Source organism: Oryzias latipes, chromosome 3 (assembly GCF_002234675.1).
Source record: "Oryzias latipes chromosome 3, ASM223467v1".
In the NCBI taxonomy this organism is placed as follows: Eukaryota; Metazoa; Chordata; class Actinopteri; order Beloniformes; family Adrianichthyidae; genus Oryzias; species Oryzias latipes.
In genome coordinates this window covers 12,479,328-12,505,312 of record NC_019861.2, presented here as the reverse complement: position 1 = coordinate 12,505,312, position 25,985 = coordinate 12,479,328, and the positions used below count along the sequence as shown (strand labels likewise).

Here is a 25,985-nt window from a genome sequence, read left to right as displayed (position 1 = left end):
AGGGAAAAAAAGATACTTATTAAACTGACACATTCTATTTCTAAGGAGAATCGTTACAACAATAAACCCAAACATAATTTGAATAAACACAAATGTCCTTTATTTTTGTGCTAAGTTTACATATTGTAAACTTCCTATGTGTCAATTTAGTCTGAAAAAGTATTCATCTAGTACATGGTCAATAGTATACTTACAATACTTCTACTTAATAAAATTACCTTTAAGTGTATTACTTGCTGTGGGTCTACCTCAGTTAACTTAATAATATTTTGTCATGATCTTTGGCTCTGTCTGGAGTTTAACTTCTGTTTATACAATTAAATAAACTGTTTTTTTTTCTCAAGCACAAAAGGTTTTCAAACTGAAACACTTTAACTGCTGATCATTTTATAATACATTCTAATCTATTTTTGCTAACTTAGGTCATTTTTTATTTAACAGCTAAACACGACAAAACAATCAAAATTAGGTGAATTAACAAAAAAGCAATTTGTAATTACTGAACAACAACAAAAATAATTACACAAATTAGGAATCCAGAGCTTATTTTTAGGGTTATGTCAGGTAGACCTTATTCTTAGTTTACTTTCCTTCAAACTAAATAAATGGGAAATAAAACTGAAACAAAAATTCAGGAAAAACAAAACAAAACAAGTATCATTATGATTTGCTGATGGATCAAGGTAATTACAAAATTATCCATACTTTCCTCTCGTTTTGTGATCATACGCATGCGCATTCACCACCCGATCTGTGCGTCCCAGTCACGTGACAACACCTCACAACGCCTGCGCAAATCCATAGAAGATGGCGGAGAGTGCGGAACTGAAGGTAAGGCGCAGCCTTAAATCATCACAAATTAACCCGCTTATGATGCAGGCGCCGGCTGTGTCGTCCACTTTTTAGGTACAGTTATCCACGGGGTTGTGAAATCTTGCCAGATGTTGGATTTACGAGCCAAAAGCAGCATTAACTTTTTTGAATTGGCGAGCGCCAGCTCTCGCCCGAGCATCAGCATGTTTATGTTTAAATGTGAGGAGCGCTAGTTAGAGCCCCGCAGCTCGTTTGGGGGCGGCTGCCGCTTTTGTATTTATTACCACAGTTCCTTCTGTTGTGGGGAAAAAACAAACACAACAAAACAAAACTCACACACGCTACGAAGAAAACGAGTGCTCCTTAATAAAGCAACATTTCAATCAAAATATCGTCTGACTGAGCCGCGGTTTACACATCATGACAGCGGCGCCATGCCCGCGAATGCAGATTTAAAAAACAAACAACAAAAAACAACCATATCTTATATTCTTTGGGCAGGACTAAGTTTGTCACACAAACCCTACTTTTTTTCTTTCTTTTTTTGAATCCGAGGTGAGCGCGTGCTTGTTTGCAGGTAAAGTCTCCCGCCGGGTCGATCTGACCTGAGAGAGAGAGAGAGAGAGAGAGAGACTACCTGTTGATGCTCGCCTATTAAAACCCGTCTCTCCGTGTAACGGTGCCTCCGTTAGCCGCTATCAGCTCCGCGATCCGGTTATACGGCGAGCGGCCGTCACGAGCCGCGCAGCTGGACACTCTGACTCTTGATTTCGAGTAATTTCTCAGAGCACATCCATCCAGCAGGTATCGATCCCAAACCTGCGCTATTTATAGACGCTTCCCCTGTGTGTTTCCACTGGCTGCACAGAATCTGCCGATCCATACATGCTGCTCAGTCTGAGCCAGGTGCTGCTGTTCCGCCGCACACTGTGAAAAGAAGACAACACAACTGCTGCTGGGTTTTTGTGCTTCAGTTGACAAGCCCGGTGTGCTTGTGGAACAAAGCTTCCCAGCTTGGAATTCTGCAGGGTTTTGCCCATCTTGTCAATGTTCAATCCTCCTTCCAGAAGCTGGGATTGCAGTTCAAATTCTTTTTTTTTAATCACAGTATGGCAAGAGAAAGGGAGAAGTCCGTCAGAACGTCACAGTTTGTCTAAACCACACAGATACTGTTCACACAGGAAACCCAAAGTCCTGAAAATAGAAAAGGCTGAAATTAGGAACCCCTTTTCTTGATTTTGTGTTCCTGTTGCATAAACCATCAATATACCATTTAGAAATGGTTGCCAAGTGATTTTTGGTCAGACAGTTATACATTAAAAATATATCATCTGTTATATATCGTTTCAATAAAGTTCTCATATTGTTAGTTTAGGCTTTATCCTCCAAATAAATTGGCAAACTTGTCCTTGCTCTGCGTACGTTTTGATGTTTTTTGTGATGTATTGATTATTTGACTAAATGTATTTTTATTCCCATGATCCGACCTGATAGATCCGTCTCAGGCAAGTTGTTAATCGAAAAGACCTATACCATTAAAAAAATCCTTTAAAAATGAAATAAATTGATTATATTGATTTTGGAAAATACCGTTTCAGATTTATTTTACTTTGAATTTAGCAAACATGTGACCATACAGTGTGCTAGAATGATCTAATAATGTTCAATTTGGATCATTTTAATCTGGAAAAACAACAGTGGGCTGAACTTCATGAAACTAAAATGTAAATGGATTTCCCATTCATTCTTGTTTACTTGTTTGTTTATATACACATTTAATTTACACTTAATTATCTTGTAAGAAATGCGAGGAATCTGGAAAACTTCAGCTGCACTGTTCAGTACCAGGAATTTATCTTTGAGTCACACTGATTGAAGTTTTGGTTTAAGATGTCCTGGATCCATTTTAGATCAGTGAATCGGATCAAATCTAATCGTTCAAAATGAACCAAAATCGACTATAAATTGTATTAAGAACCACAAATTATGATATGAATCGAATTGTTAAAATGAATCGTTACACCCTTGTTTTAATGAAGGTGGGTTATTCTAATTAAGTCATAAGAAGTTAAAAAATTAAAAAAGCAATACTATTTCTTATCTTTCTAATAATGCAATTTCTTGTTTTTTAAGCGCATACTGTTTACTGTTTATTGCACATATAAATTAATAATTTAAACATTATTATTATTATTTTAAATATTTAAAATTACTCTTTTTTCACTTAATATTAGTTATGAGAAAACTGCTTTTCATAGCCATACAAGTGCAAATTTTAAATTAAAATTTGGTAAATAAATTGATTGGTATTCCAATCAGGTTGTGTTGGAAATGGAAAAAAAAAGAGTGAACGTTGGAGGTAGCACTAAGCTCTGTGTTCTAGTTATGATCTCAAGCCGCTATAGACCATGGAGAAGCAGGATCTCCAAGTTTATTTGTTTATTGTTGGAGTGGGATTTCCTGGAATAAACTTCATGAAGAGGGAAAAAGATGAAACTCATTTAGCTAGATTAAAGTATAAGGATCCTTTTCTTTTAGGCCCTACTTGCTTCATGTCCCACTTGAGAGTAAGCACAGATGGCGTAAGTCTTAGATCTACAAAGCAGTGCAGCAAACCTGTTTAAAATGCTTCCCCGGACTTCTCTTCTCTGAGGAATTCATAGGTCGACTCCAAACATCGCTGTGTGGAAACTATCTCTGAGCTGACTTATGGAGCAATCCTACCGTCTGGAAAAGTCAGATGTGGCAGAAAAGTTGTGGACATTTTTGTTGCACATTAACTGCAGTGGACCTGTGCTAAAAGTGCTAGAAAGTGGGCGTGTTCATCTTCTATCTCATTGGGTTTTTCAGTCTAGTGTTCAGCCGGTGCAGAAGCAGCAGAACCAAACAACAGAATCTGCCTCTATGTAGCATTTGAATCAGGTTACTTTGAAAAGGATTCCTCTTTGATAAGTTTGGACAAAAGGTCATGGCCACTATTAGTTTGCTTCTACCACCACTACCGTAAGATTTCCTTCCGTCAATCCTTTTCTTGTTGTTTTTGCCACTTATTCAGACTTTCAATGCATAATAGAGTGTTAATGAGTCCTGATGGATGTTTGAATGGATTCAAATGATAAAAGAACAATAATTAAAGTAGACCCACGTTGTCATTGTGAACCAGTTCCTCTGGTTGTTTTTATTATTAGAATAGCAAGGAGATGATTTTGAGCGGCTGCCTTCTTCTTTGTTTTCTGTTTCTTAACATATCTGTCTTGTAACTGTGCATATAGAAATATTAATGTTACTTTGACAGCACTCGTCTCTCATTGCTCATGTCATCACATTTTGAAGGTTTATTTGTAAAAATCAGCTAGTAGTGCTGCACTGATTGTGCATTCAGTGACAGATGGGGGGAAATGTTACTTCTGTCAGAAAGAAAAGCAAAACAAATACCGGTACTATATTTTCTATTAAAAAGTAACTGTTGAAAAGTTTAACTTCCTAGTCTTCAGTTTCAGCTTTGCTTTTCAGGCTGAAGCTGAGGTTTATTCTGCAGTCACTACTTAAACCTTCAACTCATCTATACTCTAAACTAATCTAGAATGGAATAATCTTTATGGAAGCAACATTTTAAATATAGAAATGAAGTTTTGTCAAGAAAGACAGCAAAGGAAAAGAGCTGAGCTGTTGCACTTATTTTTTATACGACAATTATTCTTTGTGATTATGTGGATTCACTGATGTCCTCTTAAAATCGGATTTTACCGTTTTCAACACTAAAGAAGTTCCATTCATGATCAGGCGCATCGTTTTTTTATCGCATGAAATCTGCATTTTCTGTTCAGAATTGTTCTTACACTTAACACAGAGAATCTGTGCACAAAGCTGACATCTGAGACAAAATATGTGCTTGTAGAATCCTCTGATGCTGCCAGGCCCCCAAATAAGTCCTGTTGCATTGCATTTTGTTTGAGAGGAGTCGCGATCCGCCTCAGCTTCTTTGAACTGTCTACTTTCTTCTGTGGAGCTGCAGCAGCAGCAGCCTGGCAATACAAATGACTGTCAGTGTGCTGGCGGCTTATAGTTGGAGACAGCCTATTTGTAGAGCCTCTGGCTGGGTTAATCCCTAATGATACAGGCCCTTTTCTGTGCTCTTTTTTTATGCTGTCAACACCTGCCTATTTCTTGTTTTTTCACTGTTGTTATCTGTGGTAATATTCGGTTTGAGCGTGAGCAGACGATCATGTGGAACCTGCTTAAGTGACTAATAACTGGTGGGTTTTGTTGTGTTATTTAAGGTTGCAGTGCACCTTTAGTAGTTAATGTAGCATCATCTAAAGAGCAGGTCAATAATCTATAAAAATCTAAAAATGAGTGAAGGTGTAAGCTGTTTCTTCGATGGCTGACTGGTCTGTGGTAGCATCGGGGCCCAGATGGGACAAAGCGTTTAGAGTTCTCGGTCTTTTTTTGTGTTGCCAATACTTTGTGTAAGTAACCGCTGTGACCACAAGATAAAGATAACAAATGCGCAGTGTCACTTCAGGCAGCGCAATGTATGTTCTGCATGTCCTGCTCAGTCGAACAAGTGTGTAAGCTCCATTTTTCTGCCCTGTGTGAGCCATGTTGTCTGCAGTCTTCCAACTTTTGTGTGGCTTCACGGAGATGGAGCTTTTTTTGCGAGTCCTGTGGTGATTTTGTTACACAGCCTAGTTGCCGTGGAAACATGTCACATTTCAGATGGACATGGGCAGGCAGCAGATTGTAGCACAATTGTGTGTTTAGTACTGGGGGAAAAAGGCATTTCGTTGATCTCCCTTCCTGCACATTTACATGGTTTTGAAAATTCAAATAAATGAATATATAGATATAAATATCTGAAAAGGTTTTCATCATAGAAAATTCATTTTCCATGCCCTGTGTTTCTGTAGTTTGATGTGCTTTTCAGCTAATTCCCTTAAAGTTAATAATCTCTTCCTGGTAGATATATTTACCCATAATGCAAAGAGTTATGGTGCCATTTTTCTAATTTTCCGGCTCTAAATCACTTATAATGTGCTGTAGCTTAGCAAAGAATTTTGTAAATAATAATAATATTTTTTAATTATTAATTATTAATTGATAATAATAATTATCCAGTCAAATGTGCTTATAATAATGTATTACATTCAGTCCCACTTATTGAGGATAAGATATGAAAGTATATAAGTAATAGAGGATTTTTCTCCTAAAAACAATTTCTGAGAACACATCCATTTTTAAATTCACTAATAGTTGGCTGCCTATGCACATATTTATAAATAAACAATAGTTATATTATCCATTTGCTTTTCGACAGATGTGACAAATATAAAAACGGCAAAGGTTTGATGTTTTTTTATGCCTCTGGGTTTTAGTCCGCACTTCAAACATTTCTTTGCACATAAAAGAAGCAAAAAATATTAAAAATTTGCAATGTGTCATGTGACCCCGCGCATTAAAGTAAAAAAATAATATGAGAAGTCAGTGACTAACGGAAACGTCACATTCCAGGTGCTCATATTCTGTGGAAATTCTTTTTCTCTTTCTCTTTCCCTGTAACTCCTTCTTGTGTAATGTGTTATTGTGTCTTGACTCACTGTCACATCTGCTGAGGTGATCATGGGGACGTTAAGCGATCACAGCCAGAAACGTGGACTGATGTCCCCACCATGCATTCAGACATTCCTTTTAAAATTATAAATTCGGTTTATGGTAACATGAAATAAAATGGATAAAAATGGATATATTTTCACTAATTTATTGTTTTTTTAAAAAACCCTGCAGAGCAGCAGTGCTCAATTATACTTCCACTGTCTATGTAATCAGTCCAGGAAAAAAAATCAGCAAATTGTGAGAAATATTTCCCACACTCACATTCTGGTTAAAGAAATCTAACTAAATCATCGTTTAAATAAACCCACAGCAACTTTTTTAAAAATTGAATAATATTTTTTGATTTATTTTAGCTCTGAAAATCTGTCTTTTTTTAGAGACATCGGACATAAGAATAAAAAATAAAAATAATGGCATTTTTTGACCCATAAACTTGGACCTTATGTAAAGTGCCACAGGGTTTGACAAGCAAAGCCTGAGTTTAATTCCGAGCCGTCTAAATTACCAGTCATCTGTGATTGTCAAAACAGCTGCAGCAATGTTTAAATGATGCATAAAGTCTTTGTGCTTCGAAATCTTTTAGGGGTTGCTAAAGACAGCAGACTTTATTTAATTTGAGCAGTCTGCAGTCTCCTCTTCATCCAGACCATTTCGTTTTTTCTGTAATAACTTAAAACCAGGTAGATCATCTACCTACTGATTTTTGATTTGCATGCAAGTTTTCTGTTGCATATTTGTCAGTTAACTTAAAAAAGGGGCTTATTTGCATCTGACATGAATAGAGATCAACATCAGGGGTTCCCTAGCATGGGGACGGTGACTGAAGTCTTTAAAAGACTGAGCTGTCTTAAAATTTAGCAACTGAAGGCTATGAGTAACACAAACTTCATGTCAGTCACTAAATGAAGACTAGAAATGTCACTAAATTAGCTGCTTATCTCTTAGTAAACAAGAGACACTGAGGAGTCTGAAAAGACTGAATGCCAACTATTATTGTAACATAATACTAACAATAAATATAAGATATGAGTATTTAATTTTCCACTTATTTCACAGCAGTAGTTTAACATAATTATTTAAAAATACGTGTTGTTTAAGCCCTAGTTACAAGAAATCCATACGACACGCTTGCATCTGACCCTTACTTTACCCTAGCCTTTTGTGTAAGAAGTGTTCACTATGACCTGTCGCCCACAGCATGTCTGTATAAATAAAATGTACTCGAACATTTTTGCTCAAAAAACTTACCGAGCAGGCTACGACCTTATTTTTTATTCCAGGCCACCTGTATGCCCCACACAGGTTTGTCCATTTTTCGCCTGCAAACAGCTCATATCTAGCCAAACGGGCAGTTGTGACTAAGACTGAACTTCTCAACATCGCAGGTCGCTAATTTGCAACGTACTATTTAATCTTGGACTACTCCATATGAGTAGCTGTTTGGTGATTATAAATGCAGGCCTGTAATTTCAGTAACTGATAATATTCCTATACCTGATAAAATAAAGTTTTTACTTGTGGGGTTTATGTTTAAAACGGTAGAAATTAATGATGGTTACATACTTGCTATCTTCTTCAGGGGCACAAACCATAGAAAAGACATCAGATTGAGTATTATTGGAGTGACCATTTTTATTCTACTTATGCTCTCATCTCTACTAACTTCATATTTGTTCACTGGTCTTTTAGTTTTACATAGAAGAGGAGAAGCTGCTGTTTGTTGAATTATAAGCAACAAAAATCAAAATTGGAAGTTTAGCCACCCTTTTTAAACATTTATAGGTCTTTGTTCTCTTCCGGAACCAAACGTCTGGTCGTCTTATCTTCGGTTCATCCCTCCTTCTCTTCAATTGATCTGCGTTTGTCATTGTTGTTTTATTCCAAATTCTTATCAGGCAAATCTTCATAGCATATGGTTTACAAACAAATTTAGCAAAAATGTGGGTATTTAACACGAGACGATATCAAGAGAGCTGTTTTATGTTTTTCTTGATTATTTCAGCTGAGACTTAAGCTCTAGACATACTGGAGTCAACCATGTGTCATAACCATTTGCTGTATAAGATAAAGGGACAATGTGAGTGTGAGGTTACCCATTCGAAATGGCGCTGGTATTGGAGCTGTTTGGCTGTTCCAGCTTTCCTTGTTACCTGCTCCAGGTTGCCATTTAACTGTGGGATTCCTCAATGTCTGCTATTGTTCCTTCTGGGAGTGAGACCCCTCCTGTGTGGACTACTTTGCCTCTCTTTGTCACCATCTGAGTGCATTTCTCGAGCCCGAATGGCATCCCAATGTCAGTACTGTAGATCCTGGTGGTGTGGATCAGGGAGTCAATGTCACGCTCGCTCTTAGCATATAGCTTGATGTCATCCATGTAGAGGAGGTGACTGAAAGTGGCCCCATTTCTGAGTCGGTATCCATAGCCAGTCTTATTAATTATTTGGCTGAGGAGGTTCAGACCTATGCAGGAGAGCAGTGGGGACAGAGCGTCACCTTGGTATAGCCCACATTTGATGAACACTTATGCAAGTGGCTTGCCATTGGCTTCAAGGGTGGTTTTCCACGGCTTCATTGAGTTTCCTATGAAGGCTCTTAGAGTCCTGTTGATGTTATACAGCTCCAAGAATTCAGTAATCCATGTGTGTGGCATTGAGTCATAGGCTTTCTTCTATTCTATCCAAGCTGTGCACAGGTTGGTGTGTCATGACCTGCTGTCTTGAGAAACTGTTTGGTCAACCAGGAGTTGGTGTTTGGCTCCTCTGGAATTTCTACCAATGCCCTTCTGTGTGTTGCTCATGTATTGATCCATGTGCCTATTTGTTCTGGTTGCAATCATGCCTTATATGAGCTTTCATGTTGTGGAGAGACAGGTTATTGGCCGGTAGTTGGATGGTACCCTTTGAGGAGATCGTTTGCCCTTCCGTCAGCCATTTGGGAGTCCCATCTCTTAGCAAAATTGCATTATTGTATATTGCATCTTGAAAAACTAAAAACTGGAGCATATTTAGAGAAAAAAAGAGAAGCAGGCGATGTCAGAATTTCTTTCACTGTGACCCCCTGCTGCTAAAAAGCTCCTCCCACTTGGACCAGACAGAGCAGCGGCTTTGTCCTGCCACTGTGTCGGGACGGTAAAAGCTGTCGTTATTCAGACGCTGCTGCTCCTCTTCAGAATGATCTCACGAACCCAGATGTGCGCTGCTCATCGATGCTTTTGTAGAACTCTTCATAGTAAATAAAACGGATCTCTGAACATTTACGCTTTCCATAATGAGGTCAACAATAATATTTGATTGTAGCTCCTCCCACAAGTGGCGGGAGCGTCAGGTTTATAAATACACTTTTGGACATGCCTCATGCAGCGACTTTGAGGCTTTTTAAAACAAAGATAGTGTATGTGAATTTGACGCACAAATTGCGTTAGGTGTGAGCACACTTTTGTTTTAAATAATGCGCATGCAGGGGTGCTATCTGCAGTGCTCGTGCGTGCTGAACCGTGGCTAGTGACCCGTACAGATCACGCATCATCCGTGATCCCCTAGTACTTTCCATTTGGAACCTAAGGGGGGAGGGTTCACTCTGTCCAGTTGTCTTATACAAGCAATGGTCGTAAAACAGCAGTGGATGGAACTTTTTCCTTACCGCGAAGGGGGGTCTAAGGGCAGGGATGCCAGTATAGCTTAGTCAGTTTTTCAGTTCATTTTAGTATTTTCCTATTGAACTCTTTGTATTCATGATCCTTTTGAGTTCATGTTTTACTTCGAAGCCCATCTAGACGACTGTTGTTGTGATTTTGGGCTATACAAATAAAATTGAATTGAATTGAATCGAATTGAATTTCAGTCAATGAGCATTAATACAGTTTTAGACGCGGTCTACAAGAAACACAACTGCTGTACTAAAGATGGACAGCAAACCTATTTGACTGCTGCCAATTTCCTACAAATTTGCATTTATAGGATTGACAGTAAGAAAAGAATTTAAAGTAAAAAAAAATTTAAAGTCGGAGAGAATATGCTCAATTGTACAACTTAAGCGTTATGTGCAGAGCTGCTGCTGGCCTTGTAGGTTACCTTTTGAGTAAACAATGGGCCTTCTTTCAAATATTACTGGTGGGACATATTTTTTTTGCAGAAGGAGGAAAAACATGCTGCTAAAGCAATGTGCTGCAATCGCACATGTGTATTGAATATATATACAAACAATTAATGTAATAATTGGTACTGTTACAAAAATGATGAAACTCTCCTCCCAGGACTCCCTTTTTGTTGTTTTTTCTTGCAATTTGTCTCTTGTTGATTTTTTTTGGTAAATCTTCAGCTTTGTTATCCTCTGTTTTTGTTTTTATTCACAACTTCTATCAACTTCCTGGTATAACACAGCTTCAAGACTGTCAAATATTCTCATTTTCGTCCATAGGGATACCTTGCTATATTTAGTTTTCATTGGGGTCTTGAGGTTGGTGATAATGACACACGTCTCTTGGATCTGCTCATTAGTGTCCTCTTTTTTCCCACTTGTTTTCTTTCATTAGCCTAGCGGTTGCAAAGCTGTGTTGTTTTGTTGCTACCTTTAGCAAATACCTGCACTGTTTTGACCCAAGATCAAAAACATCCTTCTGAACAACTTGTACTAGTCTGCATTGAACTCTGCTGGTTTTAGATCTCTATCTGCTTTTGGCAAGCCAGGGCTAGACCGTAGTAGCCTCAGGTGTGGTGGGGCTGCATGTAATGATAAAAGGATGTCTTCTGAACAAAGTCCATCTGGTTTGACCGATGCCCCATTCACGTCCTAAATTCAGATTTTTTGTTGAGCACTCAGCCATTTGGATGTTACAGAGGCAGGAGGGAGAGAAAACAACTGGTGGAGGTATTTTATAGTTAAGCCTGAGTCAGAGAAGCTGGAAAGCTAAGAGGTGGGGGGATGGGAGGACAAAGAGGGGAGGAGGAAAGGGTGGAGGTGGTGGGGAGCTGGCACTCAGTACAGAGCCCTCTAGCCGAGAGTGGGAGCTTTATATAATGGCCAGGTAGTGTGCAACCAACCCCCACCCCTCTGTGCCTAAAGAACCACCACACACACCCCCATACAGACACATGCATCTTTGAAAACCTTTGCAGGAACTGCTCAGCACAACATTATTAGCCTCACTGTTTCCAAGCCTCTAGAGATTCAAAACTACTCTTCACCCCCTCAAAAATAACATGCAGCAGGTTTTTGACTTTGCTAGCAAACACATCAAGCATGTGCTTTTTTCTTTTTTTGCTGTATAATAGTGTGTGAGACATTCTTTGTTCTTTTTTTGCCTCTATCTTTGCTTTTTAAAGCTTTGTACCTGACCATAACAGGGAAATTTACCGTTGTTTTATAGGTGACTTTAAGGATTCCTGTCAGTTTGATCAGTAATACAAAGTTATACATATCTTTGTAAATCAGCTTTATTTAGCCCAGTATGTTTTGATTAAAAAAACTTCATCAAATAACTTGTTTGTAGTTGCTATATGATAGTTGTACTTATAAACAACGAGTGTGATTACCGGTAGAGAAAAGCAACCCTAACTCCACCAGTCTTGTACACTTCTGCTTAGTTTTTATTGATGTTTGTGAGTTAACCTTTTGGAGTAATCCTGACCTGCAGGTAGAGTTAACTTCTGGTCAAAGAAGACAAAGATATCATAACCCAACAAACAAACAAATAAATAGGTAAATAGCGTTAGAAATAAGGAAGAAAAAAATAGTTGTCCTCTGGACAACCTGGCAAGTAATATTTGGTTGTCCTCCCCAATTTTTGGTTGTCCTTCGATACCAATATTCAACAGCAACGAAACGTACTCAGATGTCAGTACTTACATCTTTATTTCTTCTATACATCTAATATCAACTGCCTCTTATGATGGAGATTTAAAAAACTCTTTAAATATTAAAAACAAACATTTTACTAAATATTGAAGCATCTGGTTACACAATGTATTGCCATGTAAATCAAATACTGCTACGGACAAATGAAAATACTTTATCTTACTCTATAATATATCAGAAAATTGATTACATTAACCAACACTGTAACCTAATGAGTATTTTTAAAATTTAGAACACTTGTATGGACTGGGACTAGTACAGCATTCCAAATATAAAGTAATATTTATATGTGATGAAAAGTTATAATATGAAACATCTATTTCAAATAAACACGTGTGATAGATACCATGTTTACATTGTGCGCTGCAGTAGCAGTAAAGAGTAATATCACTGATCTTTTAAACAAGACATGCAGGTGCAATGTTGTCATTTTGCGATGTCTTCGGGGAGTACTCGGTTCGTTCGGAAGTCACGTGACATCGTTCGTGTACACTCGGTTTTATCTTAAAAAGTCGGACGTCGGTTTCCCAAAAACTTTGAAAAATAGTCGACCAAAATGTTGAATAAAAGACCATGTTGTCACACGGACAACCCTTCGGTTCATTTTTGGTTGTCCTCTGGGAAATCTGGTTGTCTCGGACAACAGGATAACCGCTAATTTCGAACGCTGGTAAATAATGGCAGAGCAGCTGTCATGTAGAGTTTTGTGGGCAGAAAAGGCCTCATTTGTTCGCTTGTATTAAAAATTGCAAATATCATAATGCAACTAGGCAGTAAAAAGTCAGAAAAACACAAACCTTTCATAACTGTATTTGGAATGATTAAGGCAGAATTAATCCTCACTTGTATTTTTCTAACACAAAGCCAATTTATAAGATAAATTAGTATCCAGCATAAATTAGTATTTTAAATATATGTTTACAAACAGATTTTGTGATAAAGTTACTCGTTTTTATTCATAAATTGGATACAGTTAACAACTTATAGGATCTTATGTAAAGAAGCAGGTGTTTTTTATCCTCTTTTACACTGACTAGAAGCTTGTTTTACAAACCCCCCCCTCCAATGGTGGCCTCTTCTTTGTTCAAATATAAAGTGTAATTAGATCATTTTGTAATGTTTTTTGATGTTTTATTCTACTAAAATGTCATTGGGTCTAATCCTAGGTTTCAACCTTGACAGACAAACCTTCATGCAATGGACCACACATCAAGCCAGATGAACAAGCATGCACATTCCTTCTACCATTACAGTCTCCATCCAACTGGATGTGCTTCCTTTAACTTAACCCCATTCATATTCAAAGCTTAGCTTCTAGAATGTTTGTAATTTATAGTTAATAGAAACTCAACGGACTCTAAAAATGGTGGTGTCAAAATAGATTTTAAAATACTTCAATAATTAAATGTGCTCTTACTGTTTCTTGCAATTGGAGCTTGTCCCAGCAGCGAGCCTGTCAACCCTATTTACTGGTAGTTAACAATCTTAAAAGCTGTCTCACTGAATTATAGTTGAAGGGTTTGCTTTATATTATTGAAGGAAATAGAGCTCAAAATCTCATCAGTGTTTCATCTACTGTGATAAATGTTTGCAGCATGACAAGATGACAAGTGGCTTTACATTTCCACTTACTGAAGAGAGCCAAGTTAAAGACATTTTTTCCAAGGTGTGGTCTGTGGACTCAAGTTTTACCACATTTCTTCTCTCTGTCATCATATAGAAGTGAAAATACTTATGGTAATTTATCACCCCAGGCAATAAAAAAAAACAGAAATCTGTGATAGATAAATGTTTCGCAGGTCATTTTAATTAGTTAGTATAACAACTTGTTTGATGTTATAAATGTGTTTATAATTCTTTGGATTTAGCTCTATAAATACTTCTTTTTTTTGCAACCTTGTAGTATTTTTTTTCACATACTGAAGGTATATGTCATAGCCCTAGATGGATATGTTGCATTTGAGGTTTTGCATGCATATTGCCTATAGCGCTTGCAATCACTGGAAGGTTAATGATTTCTTGCACCGTCTGTCCGATTGCTTTTAAGTGGGAGCATTTTATTCCTCACATTCTGACTCTAGCTCTGAAACACACACATGCAGATTTTTTGATCTTTGGTTGTAATTTTGTAATCTGTAGTTGTACTTCTGTAAACTTCTATTCTGACTATTTTCAATGTATAATATTAAATAAGTACTATTTGAATTAATATAATTTTTAAAAAATGTTATGAGGACTTAAAAGCACTGTCTGAAGACCAAGTTATTCCAATTTCAATTGACTAGTTCACAACCCCCTCCCACCTCACCCGCAAAGCCGTCAGGATTGCAGGTGACCCATCCCACCCATCCCAGAGCCACTTCAACCTGCTGCCATCAGGGAGGAGACTGTGAAGTCTCCGGGCCAGAACCAGCAGGTTCAAGGGCAGTTTCCTCCACCAGGTGATCAGGAAACTCACTACCCCCTCTGCCCCACCCCCCACTGCCACCCCAAACTGAAAAAACACCCGTCCATCCTTTACCCCCTGCATCTGAACATTTTCCCAACCAAAGACTGCCATAACCCACTCCTCTACTTACTGTTCCTGTTGTCACTTTAAACTTATACATGATCTATCTCATAACCACTTTTGCACTATTATTACTTTATGACATAATGCATCATACCATGTCCAAATCTGTTTTTTGGTGGAGATTTGTAGATGTTTGTATATTTTGTATATTAAATTATTGTGTATACAGTATATTTGACAATACAGCTGACTTTACTTGAGGTATGCGTATCAACTCTCCAGTCCCCCCCCCAAAAAAATAAATAAATAGCAGAGATTGTATAGATAAGCTTTTGATAATTAAAATGCCTGCCTATTTTGATTTAAATTTAGTGAAGTCTGATGTTTTTTCCCCCTTTCTGTTTAAGGTACGGCCTTAGTTTTGTTAACTGCTTTGTCATTCTGAAACTTAAGGTTTGGAGAAATTCTTCATATTTGTATGTGTTGAAGCTGAAACCCTTTGGCACACTGATAATTTTAAAGAGACAAGGTTAATACTAAAAGTACGGAGCCCCTAAAGGGCCATTAATAGGAAAAAAAATGGAGGAAAAAAAATTTTTTTTTGAAGTAAAAAAATTTTTTTGAAGTAAAAAAACAAAAAACTAACTGGTGCGCACCTTTTAGTTTCAGGTGCGCACCACTTAGTATCAGGTGCGCACCAGTTAGTTTCAGGTGCGCAGGGCTCCAGACTAACTTTTTTCACTAGGAGCACAGTGGCCCCTAACTGAAAATTTAAGGGGCACAACCAGAAAATTTAGGGGCGCATACCGTAAGTCAACATTCTAACCTAGGACGATATCCTCGTCCATCGTGATGGGTGACTGACATCCCGATGGAGAGACCACCATCGTGATGCCACGCCCCCGCCACGTTGCGCGTCGACACCATAAGCCGCGGTTACATGTACAAAATATCTTGATGGGATCAATGGTCGGATTAGAATCCAACCGTGTACATGGGCCCAGAAAAATGTTTTCAGAATATAAAAACGTTCACTAAGGTCACACTTTCCGTCGGAATAAAACATTCGCACATACGCAGTAGGGTTTGAAAACCGGAAGGATATAAATTCCGCCGAGCGGCTTTTTTTTCCAAACTTTATTGAATGTAACAATTCAATACAAAACAATGTTTAACAGCGCCGAGCGGCTATATACATTGACATGTCAGCTCGGTAATATACGAGACGATCTTCTAAACGTGCCTTTAATAATGTTACGGTTATTATGAAACACCTGTTCGCTCATCATTTGAATTTTAATCCGCATGGTCAGTGCTTTTTCTGAACGAAGCCAGGATTAGCAGTATGCTAACACGGGCTAACAACATTAGCTTTGGGTGGCGCTGCTTGCTGGCTGCTCGTAAACATGTAAGAATAACATCAGCCTTTATTTAGTCGAGACACGACTGGAAACACTAATCCGCGTGATTGTTTGAATGTTTTCTAAGGACTTTTCCTTAGAAAACATTCGACATTTCTGCTTTGAAGCTCAAACCGCTGTGTGTGCTGACGATCCGAGCTGTGCTCAGACACACACTTTTAGACCCGGTTCTGAGTTCGGTTGCTTGTACCCCTAGAGCTGCGGGACGGATCGCAGTCTTAAATCTCCCACACATACCGCTCATGTACCCCCCCCCCCCTTCCCATCAAACACAAAGCTGGAAGTCCGCGCTCCGCCGGTCCACTTCACTAGTGAAGTGCGGGAGCGGACTACTTCTTTTCTATTTTGTTTGTTACTTTTTTTGTTAAAGTCACTTCCCTCAGTTTATACTGGATCATCGCGGATTAGTCATTAGTTGGGAAATATAATGAAAAAAGCAAAAAAACGAATAGCAGTTATATGAGAACGAAAAATGTAAAAATACCCCCCCTCCCCCCCACCCCCCCGACGATGTCATCGTCCATCCCGATGGTTGACAGCAAACATCGTCAACGGCCAATTTAAGGGACATCGCCCAACCCTAGTATAGCCCCCATTTCTATTTGCTTCTTTATGGTTTTTGAGAAATGTATGAAACAAAACAACAAAAAATTAGAAGCAAATCTCTTGCTTTCTGTCTTAGCTTGCTGCAGCCATATAATTAATGAGTTAAAGACAGAGGCGAACTGAGTTGCTATTTAAGGTTGAGTTGTTAGTTATTTTCATACAGGTTTTGCTGCAGCAGAAGCCTCTTTCTGCTCTGGAACGTCTCACAGCAGGGTTGGTAGATCATTTCAATCTTTGAATGTCTTCTCACTGACATGACAGGATAACTAAGATGACTGAAGTATTTTAGTTTGTCTGTGTGTGGCAATAAACTATAGAACTGTTTTAAAATGGTATTAATTCAATATTGTTTATAATTCAGAATCTCACAATGACTGGGATCTCATAAGAATGACTGCTACCAACATCAACATGTCAGCTCTGTTGTGGTAATCTTTGAGTTTACCTGCCCCTTACACTATTTTTACATACCAGTGAAAGCTTACCGATAGCGTCAGCATTTGCTCACAGTTTCTGACAAACCACTTTCAAGGAAGAGAAGTCCCAGAGCCAACGAGTTGAGTGAACAGCTGTTATAGAGAACAGGAGAAACGCAGTGTTGGAGCGCCCAGCTTCAGTGGTAAAAACAAAACCTTATAAGCTTATTTTTCTCCAACTCCTTAAAAAAAAAAAGAACGTACCCTTGTTAAACAAAACCTCTGGATATCAACCTCACCCCCCACCCTTAGTATTTTTGTACTTTTTCTGCTTATATAGCCACTTTCTTGCAGCAGTTTCATTCCACCTTTGAGGGGTTTTCATTGTGCCTTGGTGTGCTGCTTAAAATCTCTCCATTCTGCAACAATATCATTTATTCTTTTCTGTTTTGCCAAATATATACATACATCCGGCAATGCTGGAAGATCCAGACACATTTATAGCTCTTGGTATAAAAACAAACAAGTGAACAATGGGTAAAGGTCATCCTAAAAATGATAAAAGCATGACTAATCTCTCTCAAGATAAGAAAAAAATGACGAGATAAGAGAAAAATGTCTTTAATTTGCAAACACAAATATTTTTATTTACATTTAGACTGAGAAAATTCAGTGAGAACCATTGCTTAATCCCATTTAAACATTCCTAAAATCCACTCAAAGAATCTGAAATGATAGACATGTAGATTTGTAACTCATTTGCATAGGGGCAAAAATAGACAATAAAATCGAAAAAGGTTGATCAGAGGGTATCAAGTCAAAGAAAATAGCACAGGGTCCTGGATTGATCCCTGTGGAACACCAGAGGTCAAAAGGACCAGAAGAGGAGGAAAAACACAGCTCATGACAGAGATGCTCTTTTTGGACAAGTAGTCATTAAACCAATGGATTACAGAACCCTGGAGTCCAACCTGATGAGTAGGATGTGTCATAATCCGGTTCATGCAAGTGAGGTCCAACATTACCAGCAGTACACATTTCCTGGAATCAAGTGATAAATAGGATGGTCCTCTGGACTCTAAACAGAGCAGATTCTGTCCTTTGGCATCTTCTGAATCTAGATTGAAATCAAATTTGAGTACCGTATTTTCCGAACAATAATTCGCTCCGTAGTATAAGTCGCACCAGCCCAAAAATGCATTATAAAGTAGAAAAAAACAAACACAGATAAGTCGTACTGGACTATAAGTCGCATTTTGACGGGAAATTTATTTGACAAAATCTGAGACCAAGAACTAATAACTTTCACAACCTCATATGACACATTCATAGCAGACTGTTTATCTCATAATTTCACAGTAATTCTTTCTCATACTTATTTATTTATTCCTTTCATGAAGCATCATTGGCCAACTAATACTCTGTTTTCATCCTGTATTTGTAGAAACAGTTGTCCTTTTTATTGCATTTCTGAATCTATAAAATCATTGGAAAATAGAACATTATGTTGTTAGCCTTCAAGATCTTACTGTAAAAAAAAGGTTTGCTGATTCTCTGAGTCACTTAACATACTCCTAACACTTAACGTACCTCATACATCAAATTGACCCAGGAACATCATTTCTGTTCCTCACAAATGAACATAACAGGAGGGTTAATAATGTATTTATTTCAATTTATTTCTAATATTAGTCGCTGCGGAGTATAAGTCGCACCCCTTGCCAAACTATGAAAAAAAGGGCGATTTATAGTCCGGAAAATACAGTATTTTTTTCAAGAAGGATTGCAACCGGATAGAAAAACCTTTATCTTAAACTTTTGATGGAGAAAAGATGAATAGGACGGTAGTCTAAAATGTGAAAAAATTGAGTTCCTTGAAATGAGGCCTGACAGCGTTATGATTAAAAAAAGCTTGGATGGAGCCTGAACTATGACAGCTGTTAATAAAGAGAAGGAACCCTAGATAAAATAATATCCAAAGGACCGTTGGTTGGTGTCACTGCTGGAGCATCTCAGGCAGAGAAGATAAGGACACAGGCTAAAATGTAACCAGCACCATAATACCACAGTTAAAGAACATCTATGAAAACTGTCTGAAATCTAATCTTCCACCTAAAACAAGTCAACTTGTCAAAAATAATAGTTATTCATTGCAGGTTGACTCTAAATCATGTCTAAGGACCCTGTAGGTGTCATTTATAACGTACTGAATTGTGCCAAACTAGGACCTAGAGAAGCTTTCAGTTTCTTTTCCACCTGCATTGTGCTTGTCTGCAGTGCCAAACAGCACAAAGAGGTGAAATTAAGCCAAGGGTCGGATTTGGCTTTAGTGGATCTCCACCTATAAGCTGAAATCAAGTCTAAAATCTTAGTGAAGGTGAAGTGAAAGGAGGTGAAACTCCCCAGGGCACAGAAGAGTGGAGACATCCAGAATGTAGATGTTGACAGTCGCAGCGGAAAAAACTCCAGCTCCAGCTATTGCGGGTGTGATGGTGCAATGGCAGCAGACTGATGAGGGGGATTTAGGAGCAGAAGGGGAAATAATGAAATCAAATATAATGGGGGTGATATATAAAACACAACTGTCCAACATTTGTAAAATGGAGACTAGAAGTCCAACCAATTATCAAGCTTTTTGCACACACCATCGGAACAAATGTCCCATTTTTATCTCATTTACTGCTTTATAACGTGGATAATGACATATTTGGAGCACCTCTTTAATTGGAATAAATAATAATAATAGGGTAAAAACAGGTATATAATAATTGAATGGACTAAATATTTTTTAGGGTTTATTTGAATACTTTAAACTGCAGGTTACAGTCAGAGCAGATATTTTAAGATTCACAGTTGAATCTACACAGCTTAAGACAACATTAAAATAGAAAAAACTATTGCAGAGAATTCATTCATCATTTATTTGTCCTCTAAGCCGTTTGTTCCCTTTTGGGGTCACGGGGCTGCCGGAGCCTATCCTGGACATTTATGGGCGAAGGCTCGGAAGGGGACACCCTGGACAGGTCGCCAGTCTGTCGCAGGGTTACAAATCACACAACCATGCACACTTGCATTCACACCTATGGACATTTTAGAGTAACCAATTGACCTATGAAACATGTTTTTGGACGGTGGCAGGAAGCCAGAGTCCCCGGAGAAAACCCACGCATGAACGGGGAGAACATGCAAACTCCTCACAGAAAGGTCCCCCATTGATGTTATGTTTCAAGCCCCCCAGCTGGGACTTGAACCAGGGGCCTTCTTGCTGTTAGGCAAGAGCGCTAACCACTGTGCCCCAATAACAGAGAATTTTCTAATAAAATAAAATCTTTCTTAAAATGAAAAATGTTTTGTTCAAACTACATTAAAAATGTTGCAAGTTTTCTAAAACAAAAACTGTAAGCTGCTGTCCACAGAAACCGTTTAACCGTTAAAATGGTATCAAAAACTGCAACTGAAGGCCTGGCTTATTGACACGAAGTGTGATCTGGAAAAGGAGGAAACAAGTCACATTTGAGCAATTTGTCATTTCAGGTCATATTTCTTATGTACTAATGCCTATAATCACAGTAATGTCTTAGTAGTTGTTTATGCCATATAAATAGCTGTTTCAGCTGCATGATGGTATCATCTTAACCAGTGAATGAACCTGGATGTGTTTTGGGGTGTCCATCTAAGCACCACCACCTCCAGCCTTGTTGCTTTCCAATCCTCCCTCATCCACCCACCCCTCCCTCTGGTGTTTTCACTGGAGCTGCGGAGAATTTCATTTGGTTTGGAGGCTCAGCTGCAGGCTTTTTCTTTCCCATCCCCCATCATCCTTCCATCCGTCATTCCCACCAGCTCTGGACAGAAAATTATTACCCTACACACAGCTTTCTAGTTTGGAAAAAAAAAGTCTGCTGGACTAAAAACCCTTTAAAAAAACGGGGCATTTGTTTTTCAAGATTTCAACAAAAAGTACATAAATCACTAAATGTTAAAATTAAAGAAATTTCCTATTAATGGAATATAATCTTGATGAGAATGTATTTACCTTTGAATACTAAACCATTTACAGGGCTTTGTGTGATTTACATAAAAAAATATAGCCATTTCTTATCTATATTTTTAAGCTCCACCCATCATTGTAGTCTATTTGCTTAGACAGAGATAAAATTGATTAGTCTTTGTTTGGATAGGTGATAGGTTAATTCAGTATTTTATTGGTATATATGAAAACAAATGATATGAGAAAAATTTTTGGCCTACTTTTCTACCCTGTTTTTCTGATATACCTGTATTTTCACGACCATGAGGCACACTTTAAAAGTTTGTTAGTTAGTTTGTTGTTTACAACATGGCTGCAAGCTATCAGCTACGCGGAGGAAACATGGGTGCAGCTGCGAGAGAATTCAAGATGAATGAATCCACGATTCACAAGTGGAGGAAGCTGGAAAACGAACTCCCACAAGTCAAGAAGACGCAGCTGAGTTTCCACAGAAAAAGGCGACTCGAGTGATGGATTAATTATCAGCAATCAGCTGAGGGCATGTTTTACTGGTATGTGTTAACGTGCCCGTGCCCTAAAACCTGGTGCACCTTTTTTTAATGTGTCAAATACCGCAAAATCACCCATAACTGAGACCGCGCCCTATAACCCAGTGCGCCCTAAGGTCATGAAAATACGGTAAATTCCCATTTTGGCAGAACAGACAGTAAAAGATGAAAATATTTGAAAACATGTGAGACTGCTCAGTAAAGCTCGGTAGAAACTTCTTACTAATATATCAGAAGACTTAATGTTGGAGTCCCTATAACATGGAAGTGCTGTAGACCTCAGAGGGATCTAAATAGCTAATGACATAATTATAAAAGGAAAGTATGTGTGACTAGCTGACCTAGCTGAAGTCTGTGGAAATGTGGAAAGCTGTTGAATAATGCACCCTCCCCTGCATGAGTGTCCTGGACTCTTCCCTCATCCAAGTTTGACTATTTAATTGCACATCAGCGATGATCATTCTGTTTTTGTTTCAGAAGAAATGTAAAGATCTGCTGTATGTGTTTAAATGCAAACGTCATTTTTTGAGTTTTGGAAATGGAAAACACCAGCTGAGGTCAGAGGATTGCTGGAATAAAAATAAAGTCAAACATAAAAGTGACCTTAGTTTTAAATAAATGTTGCAATTATCTTATCCTTTCCCTGTAACTTGTTAAAAGTCAAATGTTTTAGATTTGTGTGTTAAACTAAATGTTTAGATTTCCTTATTTTGAAGAATAAACTATACATATTTAGCCCAATGACTTATTTTTTGCAATAGAGGGCGTAACATTTCTACATCCATACTGGAATAGTAAATGTTTAGTCTGATGTCTATGTTTTACTATTATTGATGAGTAAGCAACAAGTGTTGATTAAAGCACTCTTTAAAAATATATATATATATTTTCAAATTAAACTTTTTTTCTAATTTTTCCTTTGTTTTCTACAAAAGAAAAAAGAAAAACACCAATTACATTTAGTGGATAGACTTGAAACTTCCAAAGGTTTTGGGATCTGTATCTACCATATTTTGTACTACCAATTCCACAAGACTAACGATTAAACCCATGATAACATTTCATTTTGTCACTCAAAAACAAACCGGACCATGTACTGGAATATTTCCACCTGCAAGTTTGCACCGAAAAGGATCTACAAGCCATCCAAAAAGTGAATGTACCGTAGTTCAACTGGTTACAAGGTGGAAAAAAAAAGGTTCAGTGTTCAAGTCTTGAAAGTTGCAGTACATTTTACAAACTAGTTACAGCATGTTATTTGTAATAGAAAAGGAAGTAAAAATATTTGTGTTTTTGGCTTTATTTTAGGTATGACTTGGTTGTTTTTTTCAGATATCACAGAGAAACACATCCACTCCATTGATGCTTTCGTGTTTAAAGGTGTTTCCCTTTTAAAGTTCCTGGAATAATGTTAAACTACGGGTATACGGTTTCTGATTTTCTTTCATTTCATAAATACATCATACTACTAGTACCTCTGAAACATTTCAAAAATCTCATTTGTCTGTAGAACAGACAAAACTTCCCTTTTCCTCCTGTACTTAATGAAAATGATCAGTCTTTCTCTTTCTTTCAACTTTTACATTTGTAAATGAACAGATGCATTATTTTTTCCAGTCTTTAGATCATTACAAATCAAAAGGGAAATAGGTTTTAAAGACTTTGTTAGCATTGGTTCTGTCTCTGCTCTTGTAAAGATTTTCATTTAACTGTGCAATTTTATTTTTTAGTTGACTGAGATCCAAAATATCTCTTTGTTTCACGCAATCATTAACTCGGTTTAACTGAAAGAGCTGCTCCAGACTTTTGTGGTCCTACTTTTTGCTCTAACAAACCTCTTTTGCTGATCTTGTTTCTTACATTTATGTTTTGCAATTGCTCCCAGCTAAACCTGTACTCATCCAGCAAAAACACTTTACGACATGCAGCTGTTTCTCTAACCCTACTGGTCATTTTGATTCTAGCTCTCTCACAAAACTAGCATACTACTACTTTCAGTTTTGTTTCTTGTTGCATTTTCTGTGTTTTGTTGACACTTGTGAATCCTTTTGGTAATTATTAGGCCTGCACAATATACCGCAAATTTATCGTTATCACGACATCAAGCTGTGCAATATGCATACCGCAAAAGACGGCGAAAATCGCAATAAATGGTTACCTTGACCCTTGTGCTATCCTAGGCACTTTAACATTGGGAGTGGGGTCATCTAGACCCACAAGACAGTGCTCTGGGGCCTCATTTATAATGGTTGCGTACGCACAAAAGAAGGCGTACGCCACTCTCTACGCAATAGTTGAGATTTATAAACAGCAAACTTGACGGGAAAATGTGCGGTCCTTCACGCAAGCTCTGACCCAGGCGTACGCACAAAAACAGGTGAAATGAGAAACGGCGACGACGTCCGCAGATGGAAGAAACACGTGAAAGGGAAAATGACAATACTGCCTCTCATAAATAACATGAAGACTTCACAAAACAAGTCTTACAATTAACAGCCTACACGAACACCCGTTTGATCGATCAGCAGTGAAACAAATAAAAAAAACAACAAACGAAAATTACAACAGAATATTCTAAAGAACACTTATTTGCAAAAAGAAAATTGAAATATGTTCTGCAATATTGGCATGTTGTGCAATTCATCCTCATAAATAATATAGTTAACAGAACAAAATAATGTACAAAACTGATATTCTCGTCAATGTGTCCGTCTGGCGGAGCAGATATAGGTGCGCGTGTGCGGACGGACGGACAGACGTACTAATTCTGTCCACTGGGGAAAGTTCTTTTCATAGTAAAACATTTCCTCATAAGCTACGTAATTATGGTATTCATGCATATGCCTTTAGTTTGTTTTATTTTTGATAAAACAATGTATGGCGTATGTCTCAACCATTCAGAAAGCAACAAGAAATGACATTTGCGCTGAACAATTTCCCATTTCCACGTCGATTTTTACCGACATCTGTAACTTGTCAGATGCAATTAAATGGATGGAAATAAAATGCCCCATCACAATGCGTAATGACGCACAATGGCTGATCTTGCGCTCTTAGAAGATGTGGCAAATGGAAGAATTCGGAGTGAACGCATCTTTAGACAGCAAGAAGACTTGCAGGCAAACGAGAACGAGTGGCGTATGAGCCGGTTCCGACTTCCTCGAGCCGTCCTGTTGGGTCTCTGCAAGCTTTTGGGGGGGTGTCACCCGGTGCATCTGGCGCGTCGGTGTTCCCCCTGCGCCTCAGTCACCACTCCACTTAAAAGGGATTCCCCAATAATAGCCGCCAGTCTCTCATCAGGAGGGGTCAGCCCCGGTGTTCCCTGTCCCCCTCCCGTGGCAGACACACTCTGGCGAAGCAGCGCCAGATGTTTTTTTGCCTCGACTTTGATGTCCGACCTTTTCTTTTTTATTTCGGCCACGGTCCGAGGTTGTGAGGCTACAGCATTTTCGGCGTCTGCCACCGTTTGCCACTCACGTCCCTTTTTGGCATTAGTAATGCCCACACTGTGCCCTCCAAACAACATTTTCTCCTCTTTTCCACCTCGCCAACGATAACTTCTACTTCACATTGAGTGAAGTTACGTTTTTTTCATTTCCTCTCGGTGTGTGCCATGGTTTCGCAATCAATGAATATTCATTTGTGGGCGTTTCACGGACTATTTATGGGCAACTATGGGCGTGTCATGAAGCCGCAAAAGCTGCGCTGCATTTAGAATCGGTTGTGATTTATTAAGGGAAAGATGTGTAGGATGTGCGTGCGCACGGTTTTATAAATCCGAATATTTCTGTGCGTACGCACGTCCTATGTTTCATCCGTACGCCACTTCTGACGCAAATCCTACGCAAAGTTTTATAAATGAGGCCCCAGAACCTTTTTTCTTCAATGATTTGTGATCTTCACTGGTGTCCATGTATTACATGAAATCTTTCCACCTTTATTCACCTTTGTCATGGTAGAGAGAACACGTCAATGTAAGGGGGGGGGGGGGGTCATCTAAGATAGCACAAGGGTTAAATGCGCTAAAACAAACTCATGGCAGCTTGAAATATTGAATAAATGAAATAAATCCCTTTATGCATTTAACCAATCGGAAAGACCCGTTTACGCTGTTGATCAATCAGATGAGCCCTTTTATGTTTGATGTTTGCCTCCTACGTCGACAAGGGTCATTTGGAGTATAATTTTTATACTGTTGCATTGACATGGAAA

General features: G+C 38.3%; 1 protein-coding gene across 1 annotated transcript in view; it reads left to right on the top strand.

The window, feature by feature from the left end:
- Positions 1–644: 644 nt before the first annotated feature.
- Positions 645–25,985, top strand: part of LOC101169428 (E3 SUMO-protein ligase PIAS1) — an 80,270-nt gene continuing 54,929 nt past the window's right edge. The window contains exon 1 of the mRNA XM_023953063.1: positions 645–831. Coding sequence (XP_023808831.1) covers positions 808–831 — 24 coding nt within the window. The 5' untranslated portion in view covers positions 645–807. The remainder of the gene's footprint in view (positions 832–25,985) is intronic.